Source organism: Esox lucius, chromosome 5 (assembly GCF_011004845.1).
Source record: "Esox lucius isolate fEsoLuc1 chromosome 5, fEsoLuc1.pri, whole genome shotgun sequence".
Lineage (NCBI taxonomy): Eukaryota > Metazoa > Chordata > Actinopteri > Esociformes > Esocidae > Esox > Esox lucius.
The window spans coordinates 35245170-35259843 of record NC_047573.1 but is presented as its reverse complement, the minus strand read 5'-3'; the positions used below and the strand labels follow the sequence as shown (position 1 = coordinate 35259843).

Below are 14674 nucleotides of genomic sequence, written 5' to 3'. Positions count from 1 at the left end.
CGGGGGAGGCCCCGGACAGGGCCCAACAGGCAGGAAATCAATCCAGCACATGGTGGCAAAACCCTTGTTGGCAATCACAGAGGTCAGACGTTTCTTGTAGTTGGCCACCAGGTTTGAACACATCTCAGGAGGGATTTTTATCTCCTCTTTGCAGAGCTTCTCCAAGTCATTAAGGTTTCGAGGCTGACGTATGACAAGCTCCCTCCACAGATTTTCTATGGGATTAAGGTCTGGAGACATGCTGGGCCACTCCAGGGCCTTAATGTGCTTCTTCTTAAGCCACTCCTTTGTTGCCTTGGCTGTGTGTTTTGGGTCACTGTCATGCTGGGATACCCATCCACAACCCATTTTCAATGCCCTGGCGGAGGGAAGGAGGTTCTCACCCAAGAGTTGACGGTACATAGCCAAGTCCATTGTCCCTTTGAGGCAGTGAAGTTGTCCTGTCCCCTTAGCAGAAAAAACACCCCCAAAGCGTAATGTTTCCACTTCCATGTTTGATGGTGGGGATGGTGTTCTTGGGGTCATAGGCAGAATTCCTCCTCCTCCAAACATGGCGAGTTGAGTTGATGCCAAAGAGCTCGATTCTGACCACAGCACTTTCACCCAGTTCTCCTCTGAATCATTCAGATGTTCATTGGCAAACTTCAGATGGGCCTATACATGTGCATTCTTGAGCAGGGGGACCTTGCAGGCCCTGCAGGATATCAGTCCTTTACGGCGTAGTGTGTTACCAATTGTTTTCTTGGTGACTATGGTCCCAGCTGCCTTGAGATCATGGACAAGATCCTCCTGTGTAGTTCTGGGCTGATTCCTCACCATTCTCATGATCATTGTAACTCCACGAGGAGAAATCTTGCATGGAGCCCTAGACTGTGGGAGATTGACAATTATTTTGTGTTTCTTCCATTTGCGAATAATCGCACCAACCTTCTTACCAATCTGCTTGGCGATGGTTGTTCGCAGTCAAGTGCTGAGCAGTTGGGATGAGGATTAGCACCTCTAAATCTGAGACCATGGTTCTCAGCAGGAAACTAATGGAGTGCCACATCCGGGTAGGGAATGAAGCGTAACCCCAAGTGGCCATGAAGGCTGGGTCATGACCAAAATAACTAGATAGCAGATACAAGTGGCTGAATATAGCAGCTCAGTCATCCGTGAGGAACTCAGAGTAGAGCCGCTGCTCCTTTGCATCGAAAGGAGCCAGTTGAGGTGGTTCAGACATCTGGCAAGGATGCCCCCAGGACTTCTTCCTAGGGAGGTGTTCCAGGCACGTCCAGCTGGGAGGAGACCTCGGGGTAAACCCGGGACTAGGTGGAGAGATTATAGCTCAACACTGGCCTGGGAACGCCTTCGAGATCCCCCAGTCAGAGTTTGGGGTCCCCTGCTGGAGCTGCTGCCCCCACGACCCAATATTGGATTAGCAATGGATATACAAAACAAAATATTTTTATATTTCTTCCAAAACATTTCTATTAGAAACATTTCTATTCTATTATCTATAAAGATATGTCAAAAAAGCATTTGACTTTCAAACAAAACTAACTCATTCACCCCAGGAAACAAGGCGACCGGCTGGCCTGTCAGACACTAAATTTAGGTATGTGGTTGTTATGTTGTGGAATCATCCACTGGGCATCTGCATTTAAATTCCTGATACAACCAACGGCCCTGAAGACGGACTCTCAGCTGTCATGCTGACCAGGTGCTGAGCTATTGGTCAGGGATTGTTTGCGAAAGTTGTCAGTGCCTTTGTAAAAAGATCCACATTGGTCCACTCTAGACAGGAACTTAGGACAGACGACTGAGTTCCAGTGTTCCACATCTGAGTTCCACTGTTGTCGAAACAGGTAAATAATTTTTTGCACTGAGGTAAAAAAAATTGTTTTTATTTGAGCACGTAGTTATCCTTCACAGCCTTCTTCAATTGAGTGACTTGCCAGAGTTCTTAAATGCTTTATTGAAAAACAATACCAGACGTCACATCACTGCTCAACTCCTGATTGATCAACAGCACGCGAAAGGAGATACACGGTAGTTTTGTGCATGTCCCAGAATACAAAACTGGAGAATGTCGAGTTTGAAAAAGAATAATTCCATTATAATGTATTTTTTTTGTTGGTGGCCAAATACTGGCCCGGGGCCATCGTTATTGTCGAGCTCTGACAGGTATTTTGTAAGACAAGAATACACTTCTATACAAGTTGCTTTCTGACAATACAGTGGCTCTCAAATGATTCACCCCCTTGGACCTTTCCACATTTATTGTGTAACAACATGAAATAAGAATGAATTTAATTAGGGATTTTGACAGATCAACAAAACAATGACATCATCTAAGTGGTAAAAAAAAGAAATCTGCACATTGTTCTAAATTAAATTTATTTGGCAGACTGATAATTGATTACAAAAGTATCTAAACTTATTTACATTCACACCAGAAAGAGCTGTGGTACAAACCATTGTCTTTAGATGTCATGTAATTAGATGAATGGAGTCCACTGTGTGCAATCAAGGAGTTTCTCATGGTTTCAGGTTAAATAAACCTGTCTTTGGGAAGTTCCGTAGTGGTTAGTACAAATCCTAATGGATCATTTGGCAGAACTCTGAATTGGTCTACAACTGGTCATCATCATACACTGATTATCCAGACGAGAAGGGCACTAGTCAGAGAGGCCACTTTGGACGAGTTAGCCAATGCCACTTTGCAACAATAGCCAGTTTGCTTCACAAAAGTGGCCTTTATGGGGGAGGGGGAAAAAGAAAGCCATTGTTGAAAACAACTCACCCCAAATCTCGGCTAGAGTTTGCCAGAGACTACAGTTTACGGAGACTTTGAAACCAAGCTAAATAACATTCTAAGGTCTGATGACACCAAAAATAGTTTTTTTTACTTCAAAACCAAGCACTAAGAAAAAAAAAAAACACAGGACATGATTCTGAGAACACCATCCCTATCATGAGGTGTGGTGGCAGCACAATGCTATGGGGATGCTTCCCTTCGCAGGACTTGGAAACCTTGAGAAGATAGAGAATATAACGGATGCAACAAAGAAATCCAGGACAAAAAACACGCTCAAGTCTGAAAGAGATCTGGGATAAAAAATTATTCTCCCAGCAGGACTGTGACACCCTTCTGCCAAAGCCATATTGGAGTGGGTTGAAAACAAAACCGCTGATGTCCTGGTGGAATGGCCCAGTCAAAGCTTGGACCCTAAATCCAATTGAAAATTAATGGAAAGAGTTGAACATTGCTGTTCACCATGTCCCCATCAAAACTTTATGCAGCATGAGCAATATTGCAAAAGAGAATGGGCAAATATTTCTGTGTGCAGATGTGCAAAGCTGGTAGAGACATACCAAAATAGACTCATGGCTATAATTGCAGCCAAAGATGCATCTACCAAATATTTACTAAATGGGTGAATCCTTATACAATCAATTATTATTATTTTTATCTTTTTGATTACTTATAAAAAATGTACACTGCTGATCAAAGGTTTTGGCACACTTAGAAATGTTCTTGTTTTTGAAAGAAAAGCAAATACTTATGTCCATTAAAATAACATCAAATTGAACAGAAATACAGTGTAGACATTGTTAATTTTGGAAATGACTATTGTAGCTGGAAACTAATAATTTTTTCATGGAATATCACATCTACAGGAATACAGAGGCCTATTATCAGCAACCATCAGTCCTGTGTTCCAATGGCATGTTGTTTATCATTTTGAAAAGGTAATTCATCAAAATGCCTTCTGCAATTATGTTAGTACAGATGAAAACGATTGTGCTGCCTAAAGAAGAGCTAAAACTGGCCTTCTTTAGACTAGTTCAGCATCTGGAGCATCAGCAATTGTGGGTTTGATTACAGATTCTAAATGCCAAGGGGAAAAAATTATCCTTGAAAAACACATCAGTCTGAGAAATGAAGGCTATTCCACATGAAAAATTGCCAAGAAATGTAACACCTAGTACAACGCTGTGTACTACTCCCTTCACAGAACAGCAGAAACTGGATCTAACCAGAATAGAAAGATGAGAGGGAGGCCCCAGTGCACAACTGAGCAAGAGGACAAATACATTAGAGTCTAGTTTGAGAAACAGATGACTCACTTCATTAAATAATATCTGTAAAACACCAGTCTCAATGTTAGCAGTGAAGATGAAACTCCAGAATGCTGGCCTTCTAGGGAGAGTTGCAAAGAAAAGTAATATCTCAGACTGGCCAATAAAAAGAAAAGATTAAGATGGACAAAAGAATACTGGACAGAGGAAGATTGGAAAAAAATGTTATGGACAGAAAAATCTAAGTATGAAGTGTTCAAATTACAAAGCACATTTGTGAGACGCATACCAACTGAACAGCTACTGTAGGAGTGCTTGATGCCATCTGTCAAGCATGGTGGAGGCAATGTGATGGTCTGGGGGTGCTTTGGTGGTGGTAAAGTGGAACATGAAGAAGGAAGGCTGTCAGGCCATTTTGCAACACTGTGCCATACCATGAGGACAACGCTTGATTGGAGCCAATTTCCTCCTACAACAGGACAATGACCCAAAGCACAGCTCCAAATTATGCAAGAACTATTTAGAGAAGAAGCCGTCAGCTGGTATTGTCTATAATGGGGTGGCCTGCACAGTCACTGGATCTCAACCCAATTGAGCAGCATGACCATAATGTATGTAGGAGGTGCCCATCAAGCTAACGAAACTTGTGGGAGGTACTTTAACAAGCATGGAGTGAAATCTCTTCAGATTACCTGAACAAATTGACATCTAGAATCCCAAAGGTCTGCAAGGCTGTAATTGCTTAAAATTTAGGATTAGTTGACAAAAGCAACGTTTGAAGCACACAATTGTTATTTCAACAAATAAATCATTATTTATAACCTTGTCAATGAATACATTTCCTATTCAAACTAATTGCATGTATGTTGAAATGGAAGACAAGGACATTTCTAAGTGACTGCAAACTTTTGAACAGTGGTGTAGATGATTTTTGTTTTGTGTTGATCAGTGAGTGGCAAAACTCCGAATTAAATACATAATGATTTTATGATGTAACCCAATGACATGTACAACAATCCAAGGGGTGAATACTTTTGAGAGCCACTGTATGTTGCATATGTAATAGTGATTAAACAGCATATATTAGCATGTGTGTACCACGGGTATGGCATCACATCACTTTTACCATTCTAATTGCTGTGGTAACCGACTTAAGAGCAACGTCACCTCGGGGGTTACACCAGTGCTTTGTCCAAGCATTCCACGATGCATTGTGTCTAAGAACAGCCCCTAGCCGTGGTTAATATTTATTGCTTAAATATCGACATACTGATATTATACCCTGAAATTATTGTTCCATATCAACAAATTACTTTAGACCGCGGAAATGGTGCGCTAGCCGATACTCCGAAACTTGAGTTAACACACAGTCATTATGGTTTTCCTAACCTTCCTCAAAATCGGGAATCTTCAAATCCTCTTTGTCATCAAGCTTTCTCAAGTACTGATAGACGAGGTTTTCTTTCTCTTGCTGACTCGTAGCATCGTCCAGGGCGTATTCCAATTGGCTCTGGGATGAAAATAAAGCAGAAAGTGTGCACTGAGAAGCCATCTTCCCAACTACAATTCCATTAAGTAAAGTCATAGTTATGTTCGGTATCAGCATTTTCACTAATTGACAAAACAGACACAATTTGTTGATCTGGTTGAATTATACATTAATTAAAACAAGATATTTAATGTTATTCACAGTATTTTCTTGTAAAATATTGAAACTAATCTGTGTGTAACTTGTTTTGAATCTGCCTTTGTATGTATTTCGAAACAACAATAGCTACAGTTACGTTAATATACTTAGTCATATTAGCATCAGGCAGGCAACATTAGAAAGTTGGAATCATAGGTTAGATAATAGAACCATGATATCTATGGTTGGAAGCAACAGTAAGGTTCACGGTTTGCGTAAATTGCCAACAAAATAAATGTACGCGGTAAAACGCAGTATGTACAATGGGTATAGAAAGTCACTAACAACTTTCAAAATGATCTCATTTTGTTGCCTTACGGACTGTGAAAACAGAAAATCAGATATTCTTAAAAACTATGAATATTTATAAAAAGTAAAATCCCTATTTCGATAAGCAGAACTTGAACAGCAAACTTGCTGAGGAACCAAAACTATCCCAGAATACTTATCAAGCTATTTGGCTTCCATCTCTATCAGTTGTACTGACTTTGATTGGCAGAAAGATACTTTGAAAAAATCTCCAAGAAAAGTTGTGGAAAGGCACACGTCAGTGTATGGATATAAAATGATTGGAAAGGTTTGCCTATTCCTTGGAGCACAGTTGAGACCAATATTAAGAAGTGGAAGGTGTATGGAACCACCTAGACCTTGCATAGATCATGCTGGATGACAAGGCAAGAAGGAGACTGGTCAGAGAGGCTACCAAGCCAGTCCTTTATGGCAAAGACTGGTCAATGTGAGCATGTGACCATAATATCACAAACACTCCATAAATCTGACCTGTGTGGGAGGGTGGCAAGAAAAAAACACTCCTCAAAAAAGCCAACATCAGGTCTCGTTTGAGCTTTACTAAAAAGCACATTATAGAATCTAAAGCCAATTGACATAATGTGCTGTTCTTAGATACGACAAAAATCAAACTTTTTGGCTTCTGAACACAAAACAATGTCTGGCAAAAACACAATACATTATCCCAACCAAAGAACACTATGCCTACAGTAAAGCATGACGGTGGCAGCATTCTGTTCTAGGGGTATTCTTTTCAGCAGGGACTGGAGCACTTGCATTTTGTAACCATGCAATTGGATTGAGCTTGAACAATTCTGCAAGAAAGAATGGGCAAATATTATATTGTAATAAGTTAGTTGAGATGTATTCAAAGACACTCATGGCTGTAATTCAAGCACAAAGTGGTTCCACCATGGATAAACTCAAGGAGTTCACTTATACTAGTAGGGTATTTTAATGTTTTATTTTAATAAATTTTCTGAGAGTTTTTAGATGTTGTTTCACTTGAGTATTGTGGGTTACTGTGGGTTTTCATGATTAGACAGCTTATTTATTGAGCTAGGAGGCGGTATGTATTCCATATTCAGTCATTCGCATTGTCCATAGTTTGACCTTGGTCTAAATACCCACTTTTTGAACAATTAATACATCGAATGTATGTCAGTTTTGAACTAATACGTTGGCCCCTTTTATTTAGAAATGTTCCTAATTTTCCTGACCCGGATTTTTTTTTTTTATGTTGATCACAAGACGCTAGTAGCTGGCAACATTAGAGATTCCGTAGCAACAACAAGACTTTCGGTTTTCGAATCTTGCCTTCAAATTAAAAGTCCGTGGTAAAACGCGATACGAATAACATGCTTACTGTCTATTGTAAAGATATAGATAATAAAAGGAATATCTTATTTGGTTAGACACTTTCCTGAACATTTCCTACAATACATTCACTGCAGCATGTACAATAGTTTTTGCTCTATGATACAATATGTATTTCATATCCATTTGAGTTACATTGTGGCAAAATGCCAGCAACAATTGCAAATACACAGTGTCCCTTGATTTCTTTGCATATAATCACTCTATCCACTCACCTGAACATTTCCTACAATACATTCAATGTGGCGTGTAGAATAGTTTTTTCTCTATAGGGCAATATGTACATGTACAGTCTATTATAGTGTTTTGCATTGGGGCCTAAAGAGGGTGTGGATAATATTGTGTTGCTAGATGTAGCACACCATTCCCCATGATTACACAGGTTTGTCTTACTCTACACACTCTCCTGAACATTTCCTACAGTGCTTTCTCTGTGGAATATTCAATAGTTTTTGAGCTATGTATTCAATATGTATTCCACATTCAGTCATTGGCATGTTTGAATTGTTTTAATAACTACATTTTATTGAAATTACTATTAAATATGATCAAATATGAATTGTCAAACAATGAATGCATTAATATCAGCTTTGAAGTAAATCGTTGGGCTCCTTTATTTATTTATTTTCGTGTCCCGGAAGTGTTTTATTAATGTTGCTCACAAGACGCATTAGCGTCATGCAGGCAACATGAGAGATTCCGTAGCAACAATAAGACTTCCGGTTTTCGGATTTTGCCTTCAAAATAGAAGCCCGCGGTAAAACGCTATTTTAATAATATTAAATGTATCTATTTTGACACTTTGCTTAGTGTATATTGTAAAAATTTACTCTAGGAAATGTTCAGGAGACTCTATAGAATAATTATATGCAAAGAAATCAAGGGGCACTATGTATTTGCAATTGTTGCTGGCATTTTACTCCACCCATCCTAGAACCTATTGGCCACAATGTAACTCAATGGATATGAAATATATATTGGCCTATAAAAAAAAAACTGTTCTATACGCCGCAGTGAATGTATTGTAGGAAATGTCAAGGAAGGTGGATAGAGTAACTATATGCAAAGAAATCAAGGGGCACTCTGTATTTGCAATTGTTGCTGGTGTTTTACTCCGCCCACCCCATTGGCCACAATGCAACTCAATGGATATGAAATACATATTGGCCTATAAAAAAAAACTATTCTACACGCCGCGGTGAATGTATTGTAGGAAATGTCAAGGAAGGTGGATAGAGTAATTATATGCAAAGAAATCAAGGGGCACTCTGTATTTGCAATTGTTGCTGGTGTTTTACTCCACCCATTCCATTGGCCACAATGCAACTCAATGAATATGAAATACATATTGGCCTATAAAAAAAAACTATTCTACACGCCGCGGTGAATGTATTGTAGGAAATGTTCAGGAGACTCTATAGAATGATTATATGCAAAGAAATCAAGGGGCAATCTGTATTTACAATTGTTGCTGGTGTTTTACTCCACCCATTCCATTGGCCACAAAGCAACTCAATGGATATGAAATACATATTGGCCTATAAAAAAAAAACTATTCTACACGCCGCGGTGAATGTATTGTAGGAAATGTTCAGGAGACTCTATAGAATGATTATATGCAAAGAAATCAAGGGGCACTCTGTATTTGCAATTGTTGCTGGTGTTTTACTCCGCCCACCCCATTGGTCACAATGCAACTCAATGGACATGAAATACATATTGGCCTATAAAAAAAAAACTATTCTACACGCCGCGGTGAAAGTATTGTAGGAAATGTCAAGGAAGGTGGATAGAGTAATTATCTGCAAAGAAATCAAGGGGCACTCTGTATTTGCAATTGTTGCTGGTGTTTTACTCCGCCCACCCCATTGGCCACAATGCAACTCAATGGATATGAAATACATATTGGCCTATAAAAAAAAAACTATTCTACACGCCGCGGTGAATGTATTGTAGGAAATGTTCAGGAGACTCTATAGAATGATTATATGCAAAGAAATCAAGGGGCACTCTGTATTTGCAATTGTTGCTGGTGTTTTACTCCACCCACCCCATTGGCCACAATGCAACTCAATGGATATGAAATACATATTGGCCTATAAAAAAAAAACTATTCTACACGCCGCGGTGAATGTATTGTAGGAAATGTTCAGGAGACTCTATAGAATGATTATCTGCAAAGAAATCAAGGGGCACTCTGTATTTGCAATTGTTGCTGGTGTTTTACTCCACCCATTCCATTGGCCACAATGCAACTCAATGGATATGAAATACATATTGGCCTATAAAAAAAAAACTATTCTACACGCCGCGGTGAATGTATTGTAGGAAATGTTCAGGAGACTCTATAGAATGATTATATGCAAAGAAATCAAGGGGCACTCTGTATTTGCAATTGTTGCTGGTGTTTTACTGCGCTCATTCCATTGGCCACATTCCAAATTGCTGAATAGCCTTTAGATCCATTATTCCTTTTGTTAATGGAGGTGATTATCACCACTTGGTGATTACCTAACAATTCAGCCAATGATCTAATGTTGTTGTCAACGACATATATTAACTGGTCATTAGCCTGTTGTACCACCTTTAGAGATGTAGGGGAGTCCAAAAGACCATTTACAGTTTTATACCTTTTAGATTAGCAAAATATTTTTTACAACAGAGTCAAATCATAACCAATATCCAACTATTACGTACTAGAATAAGTCAACTTATTAGAAGGATATATGTTATTGCAACTACCTTCCAGCCTTAGCTTAATTTGTAAAGATAATATGTATTTATCCTTATATTGAAAGATGCATGTTTTAAATGAGACGTATGAAGGCTTGTATAGTACAGTGAGGAAAAAAAATATTTCATCCCCTGCTGATTTTGTACAAAAGACACCTGTCCACAGAAGCAATCATCATCATCATCATCTTCCGCTTATCCGGGGCCAGGTCGCGGGGGCAGCAGTCTAAGCAGGGATGCCCAGACTTCCCTCTCCCCAGACACTTCCTCCAGCTCTTCTGGGGGGACACCGAGGCGTTCCCAGGCCAGCCGGGAGACATAGTCCCTTCAGCGTGTCCTAGGTCTTCCCCGGGGTCTCCTCCCGGTGGGACGGGACCGGAACACCTTCCCGGGAAGGCGTTCAGGAGGCATCTGGAACAGATGCCCAAGCCACCTCAGCTAACCCCTCTCAATGTGGAGGAGCAGCGGCTCTACTCTGAGCTCCTCCCTCATCTCTAAGGGATCGCCCAGCCACCCTGCGGAGAAAGCTAATTTCGGCCGCCTGTATCCAGGATCTTGTCCTTTCGGTCATGACCCAATGCTCATGACCATAGGTGAGAGTAGGAACGTAGATTGACTGGTAAATCGAGAGCTTCGCCTTGCGGCTCAGCTCTTTCTTCACCACGACAGACCGATACATCGACCGCATTACTGCAGAAGCTGCACCGATCCATCTGTCAATCTCCCGTTCCATCCTTCCCTCACTCGTGAACAGGCCCCCTAGATACTTAAACTCCTCCACTTGAGGCAGGCACTCTCCACCAACCTGAAGTGGGCAAGCCACCCTTTTCCAACTGAGGACCATGGCCTCGGATTTGGAGGTACTGATTTTCATCCCCACCGCTTCACACTCGGCTGCAAACCGTCCCAGTGCATGCTGAAGGTCCTGGCTTGAAGGGGCCAACACAACAACATCATCCGCAAATTGCAGAGACGAAATCGTGTGGTCCCCAAACCTGACACCCTCCGGCCCCTGGCTGCGCCTAGAAATTCTGTCCATAAAAATTATGAACAGAACCGGTGACAAAGGGCAGCCCTGCCGGAGTCCAACATGCACAGGGAACAAGTCTGACTTACTGCCGGCAATGCGGACCAAGCTCCTGCTTCGGTCGTACAGGGACCTGACCGCCCTTAGCAAAGGACCCAGGACCCCATATTCCCGAAGCACCCTCCACAGGATGCCGTGAGGGACACAGTCAAATGCCTTCTCCAAATCCACAAACCACATGTGGAATGGTTGGGCAAACTCCCATGAACCCTCCATCACCCTGTAGAGGGTATAGAGCTGGTCCAGTGTTCCGCGGCCCGGACAAAAACCACACCGTTCCTCCTGAATCCGAGGTTCTACTATCGGCCGTATTCTCCTCTCCAGAACCCTGGCATAGACTTTCCCGGGCAGGCTGAGAAGTGTGATCCCCCTATAGTTGGAACACACCCTTCCAGTCCCCCTTCTTAAAAAGAGGGACCACCACCCCGGTCTGCCATCCCAGAGGCACTGTCCCTGACTGCCACGCGATGTTGCACAGGCGTGTCAGCCAAGACAGCCCCACAACATCCAGAGACTTGAGGTACTCAGGGCGGATCTCATCCACCCCCGGTGCCTTGCCACCGAGGAGTTTCTTAACCACCTCTGTGAATTCAGCCCGGGTGATGGACGAGTCCACCTCTGAGCCCTCATCCTCTGCTTCCTCAATGGAAGACGTGACGGCGGGATTGAGGAGATCCTCGAAGTACTCCTTCCACCGCCCGACGACATCCCCAGTTGAGGTCAACAGCTGCCCACCTCTACTGGAATCAATCAATCAGATTCCAAACTCTCCACCATGGCCAAGACCAAAGAGCTGTCCAAGGATGTCAGGGACAAGATTGTAGACCTACACAAGGCTGGAATGGGCTACAAGACCATCACCAAGCAGCTTGTTGTGGAAGGTGACAACAGTTGGTGCGATTATTCGCAAATGGAAGAAACACAAAAGAACTGTCAATCTCCCTCGGTCTAGGGCTCCATGCAAGATCTCACCTCGTGGAGTTGCAATGATCAGGAGAACAGTGAGGAATCAGCCCAGAACTACACGGGAGGATCTTGTCAATGATCTCAAGGCAGCTGAGACCATAGTCACCAAGAAAACAATTGGTAACACACTACGCCGTGTAGAACTGAAATCCTGCAGCAACCCCATGGTTCCCCTGCTCAAGAAAGCATATGTACAGGCCTGTCTGAAGTGTGCCATTGAACATCTGAATGATTCAGAGGAGAACTGGGTGAAAGTGTTGTGGTCAGATGAGACCAAAATCGAGCTCTTTGGCATCAACTCAACTTGTTTGGAGGAGGAGGAAGGTTGCCTATGACCCCAAAACACCATCCCCACCATCAAACATGGAGGTGGAAACCTTATGTTTTGGGGGTGTTTTTCTGCTAAGGGAAAAGGATAACTTCACCGCATCAAAGGGACAATGGATGGGGCCATGTACCATCAAATCATGGGTGAAAACCTCCTTCTCTCAGCCAGGGCATTGAAAATGGGTCTTGGCTGGGTATTCCAGCCAGACAATTACCCAAAACACATGGCCAAGGCAACAAAGGAGTGGCTCAAGAAAAAGCACATTAAGGTCCTGGAGTGACCTAGTCAGTCTCCAGACCTTAATCCCATAGAAAATCTGTGAAAGGAGCTGAAGGTTTGAGTTGCCAAATGTCAGCCTCAAAACCTTAATGACTTGGAGAAGATCTGCAAAGAGGAGTTTGAACCCCAGCACAACGTGGTCTAGTTGTATCGATTACCTGTATTTCCTTAAACAAAGTGTCCTTGATCAGGGTAGCCATAATTGGCATCTCAAAATCATTGCTCAAATGAATCTTTTTAGCCACTGCTCATAGGGCCTGGAAGGCCCTGGACGTCTCCAATCCGTAAGTCACATCCAGATATGTATTTCATATCCATTGAGTTGCATTGTGGCCAATGGGGTGGGCGGAGTAAAACACCAGCAACAATTGCAAATACAGAGTGCCCCTTGATTTCTTTGCATATAATCATTCTATAGAGTCTCCTGAACATTTCCTACAATACATTCACTGCGGCGTGTAGAATAGTTTTTTTTTTTATAGGCCAATATGTATTTCATATCCATTGAGTTGCATTGTGGAAAAAGAGGGTGTGGAAATATTGTGTTGCTAGATGTAGCACACTGTTCCCCCTGATTAGACAGGTTTGTCTTACTCTACACATTCTCCTGGACATTTCCTACACTGCTTTCTCTGTGGAATATTCAATAGTTTATTAGTTATGAGGCAATATATATTCCATATTCTGTCATTGGCATTGTCTGAATTTTACCCTTGGAACGTGTTTTAACACCCACTAACACCCACTTTTTATCGAAATTACTCTTAAATATGATCATATTTGAATTGTTGTCAATGTTTTGAGAGGTACATGTTCTCAAACAATTAATAAACTCAATTTATCTCAGTTTTTAAGTAATTCGTTGGTCTCTTTTATTTTGAAAAATTCCAGATTTTCGTGACCCGGAAGTGTTTCTTTAATGTTGCTCACAAGACGCAGATACAAGACGCTGGTGAATCAAAGACATGATGTCGGAAGCTGATTAGTTTTCGAGAAATGTATATTATGTGGCTAGTTCGATGGTCCAAGATCGTCAACTAATGGAGCTTCAAATACTATAGCATGTTTTTAATGATTTTGAGTATCCTATTTTTACGACCTATCCAATTATTTTACTTTGCAGCCATTGAAAACCGAGTGCGTTGTATTGGCGGGATCTATGAATCTGTTAGAGGTATATATGTTTTTAAGGAGAACACAATTTGCAGTTTTGGTAGTTGTATAATCTGTAACGGTTGCAACACATTATCGAATGTTATTGTCGCGGAATGATACAAAAACACTGTTAAATGCTATGTTGTTAACCTAACCAGGTATACGATAACATTGCTTCAGATGTCTCAAAACGTTTCTGAAAATGACATATGGGAATATCAGCCTCTGAAGAAAAAGAAAAGACTGGACACAGAGAGACCTGAATCTTCTAAGGGACCCCTGGCTAAGTACAGAGAATTTTCCAAAAGGATAACCAAAAAAGAAACTTCCATCCTAGTTAAAAACACTGTCAGAGACATGAAACTAACCCAAGTAGATTATAGTAAAGACGTCAATGTGAAGGCAAATGAGTCCATACACAATAAAGAGGTGGTGTGTATGACACATTTAACCCAAAATATCACCTCTTCACAGTCAATCCAAGAGAATATTAGTACACTTGGTACAGGAAAGAAGGTGTACCAGGCATCTTCCCTAGGAGGTTTCTGTCCAATTTGTCAGATGCCATTCTCCATATTGGTGGTGCAATCTCAAAGATGGCATGTAGCAGAATGTCTTGACACTCCTGGGGATGACAGCAAAGGTATTGATGCCATTGTTGTTGCATATTTTCATATGTTATTTAGCTACATTTAAATGCAATAATCTC

General features: G+C 41.4%; 2 protein-coding genes across 3 annotated transcripts in view; one reads left to right on the top strand and one right to left on the bottom strand.

Moving 5' to 3' along the window:
- The window catches only part of nhlrc2 (NHL repeat containing 2), a 69353-nt gene extending 63709 nt beyond the window's left edge, over positions 1–5644 (bottom strand). Inside the window, exon 1 of the mRNA XM_013131978.4 lies at positions 5455–5644. Within this exon, the coding sequence (XP_012987432.2) occupies positions 5455–5617 (163 nt within the window). The 5' untranslated portion in view covers positions 5618–5644. The remainder of the gene's footprint in view (positions 1–5454) is intronic.
- Positions 5645–13750: 8106 nt separating this feature from the next.
- Positions 13751–14674, top strand: part of dclre1a (DNA cross-link repair 1A (PSO2 homolog, S. cerevisiae)) — a 33525-nt gene continuing 32601 nt past the window's right edge. For both annotated transcript variants that reach the window (XM_020046924.2, XM_020046925.2), the window contains exon 1: positions 13751–14608. In XM_020046924.2, coding sequence (XP_019902483.2) covers positions 14146–14608 — 463 coding nt within the window. In that variant the 5' untranslated portion in view covers positions 13751–14145. The remainder of the gene's footprint in view (positions 14609–14674) is intronic.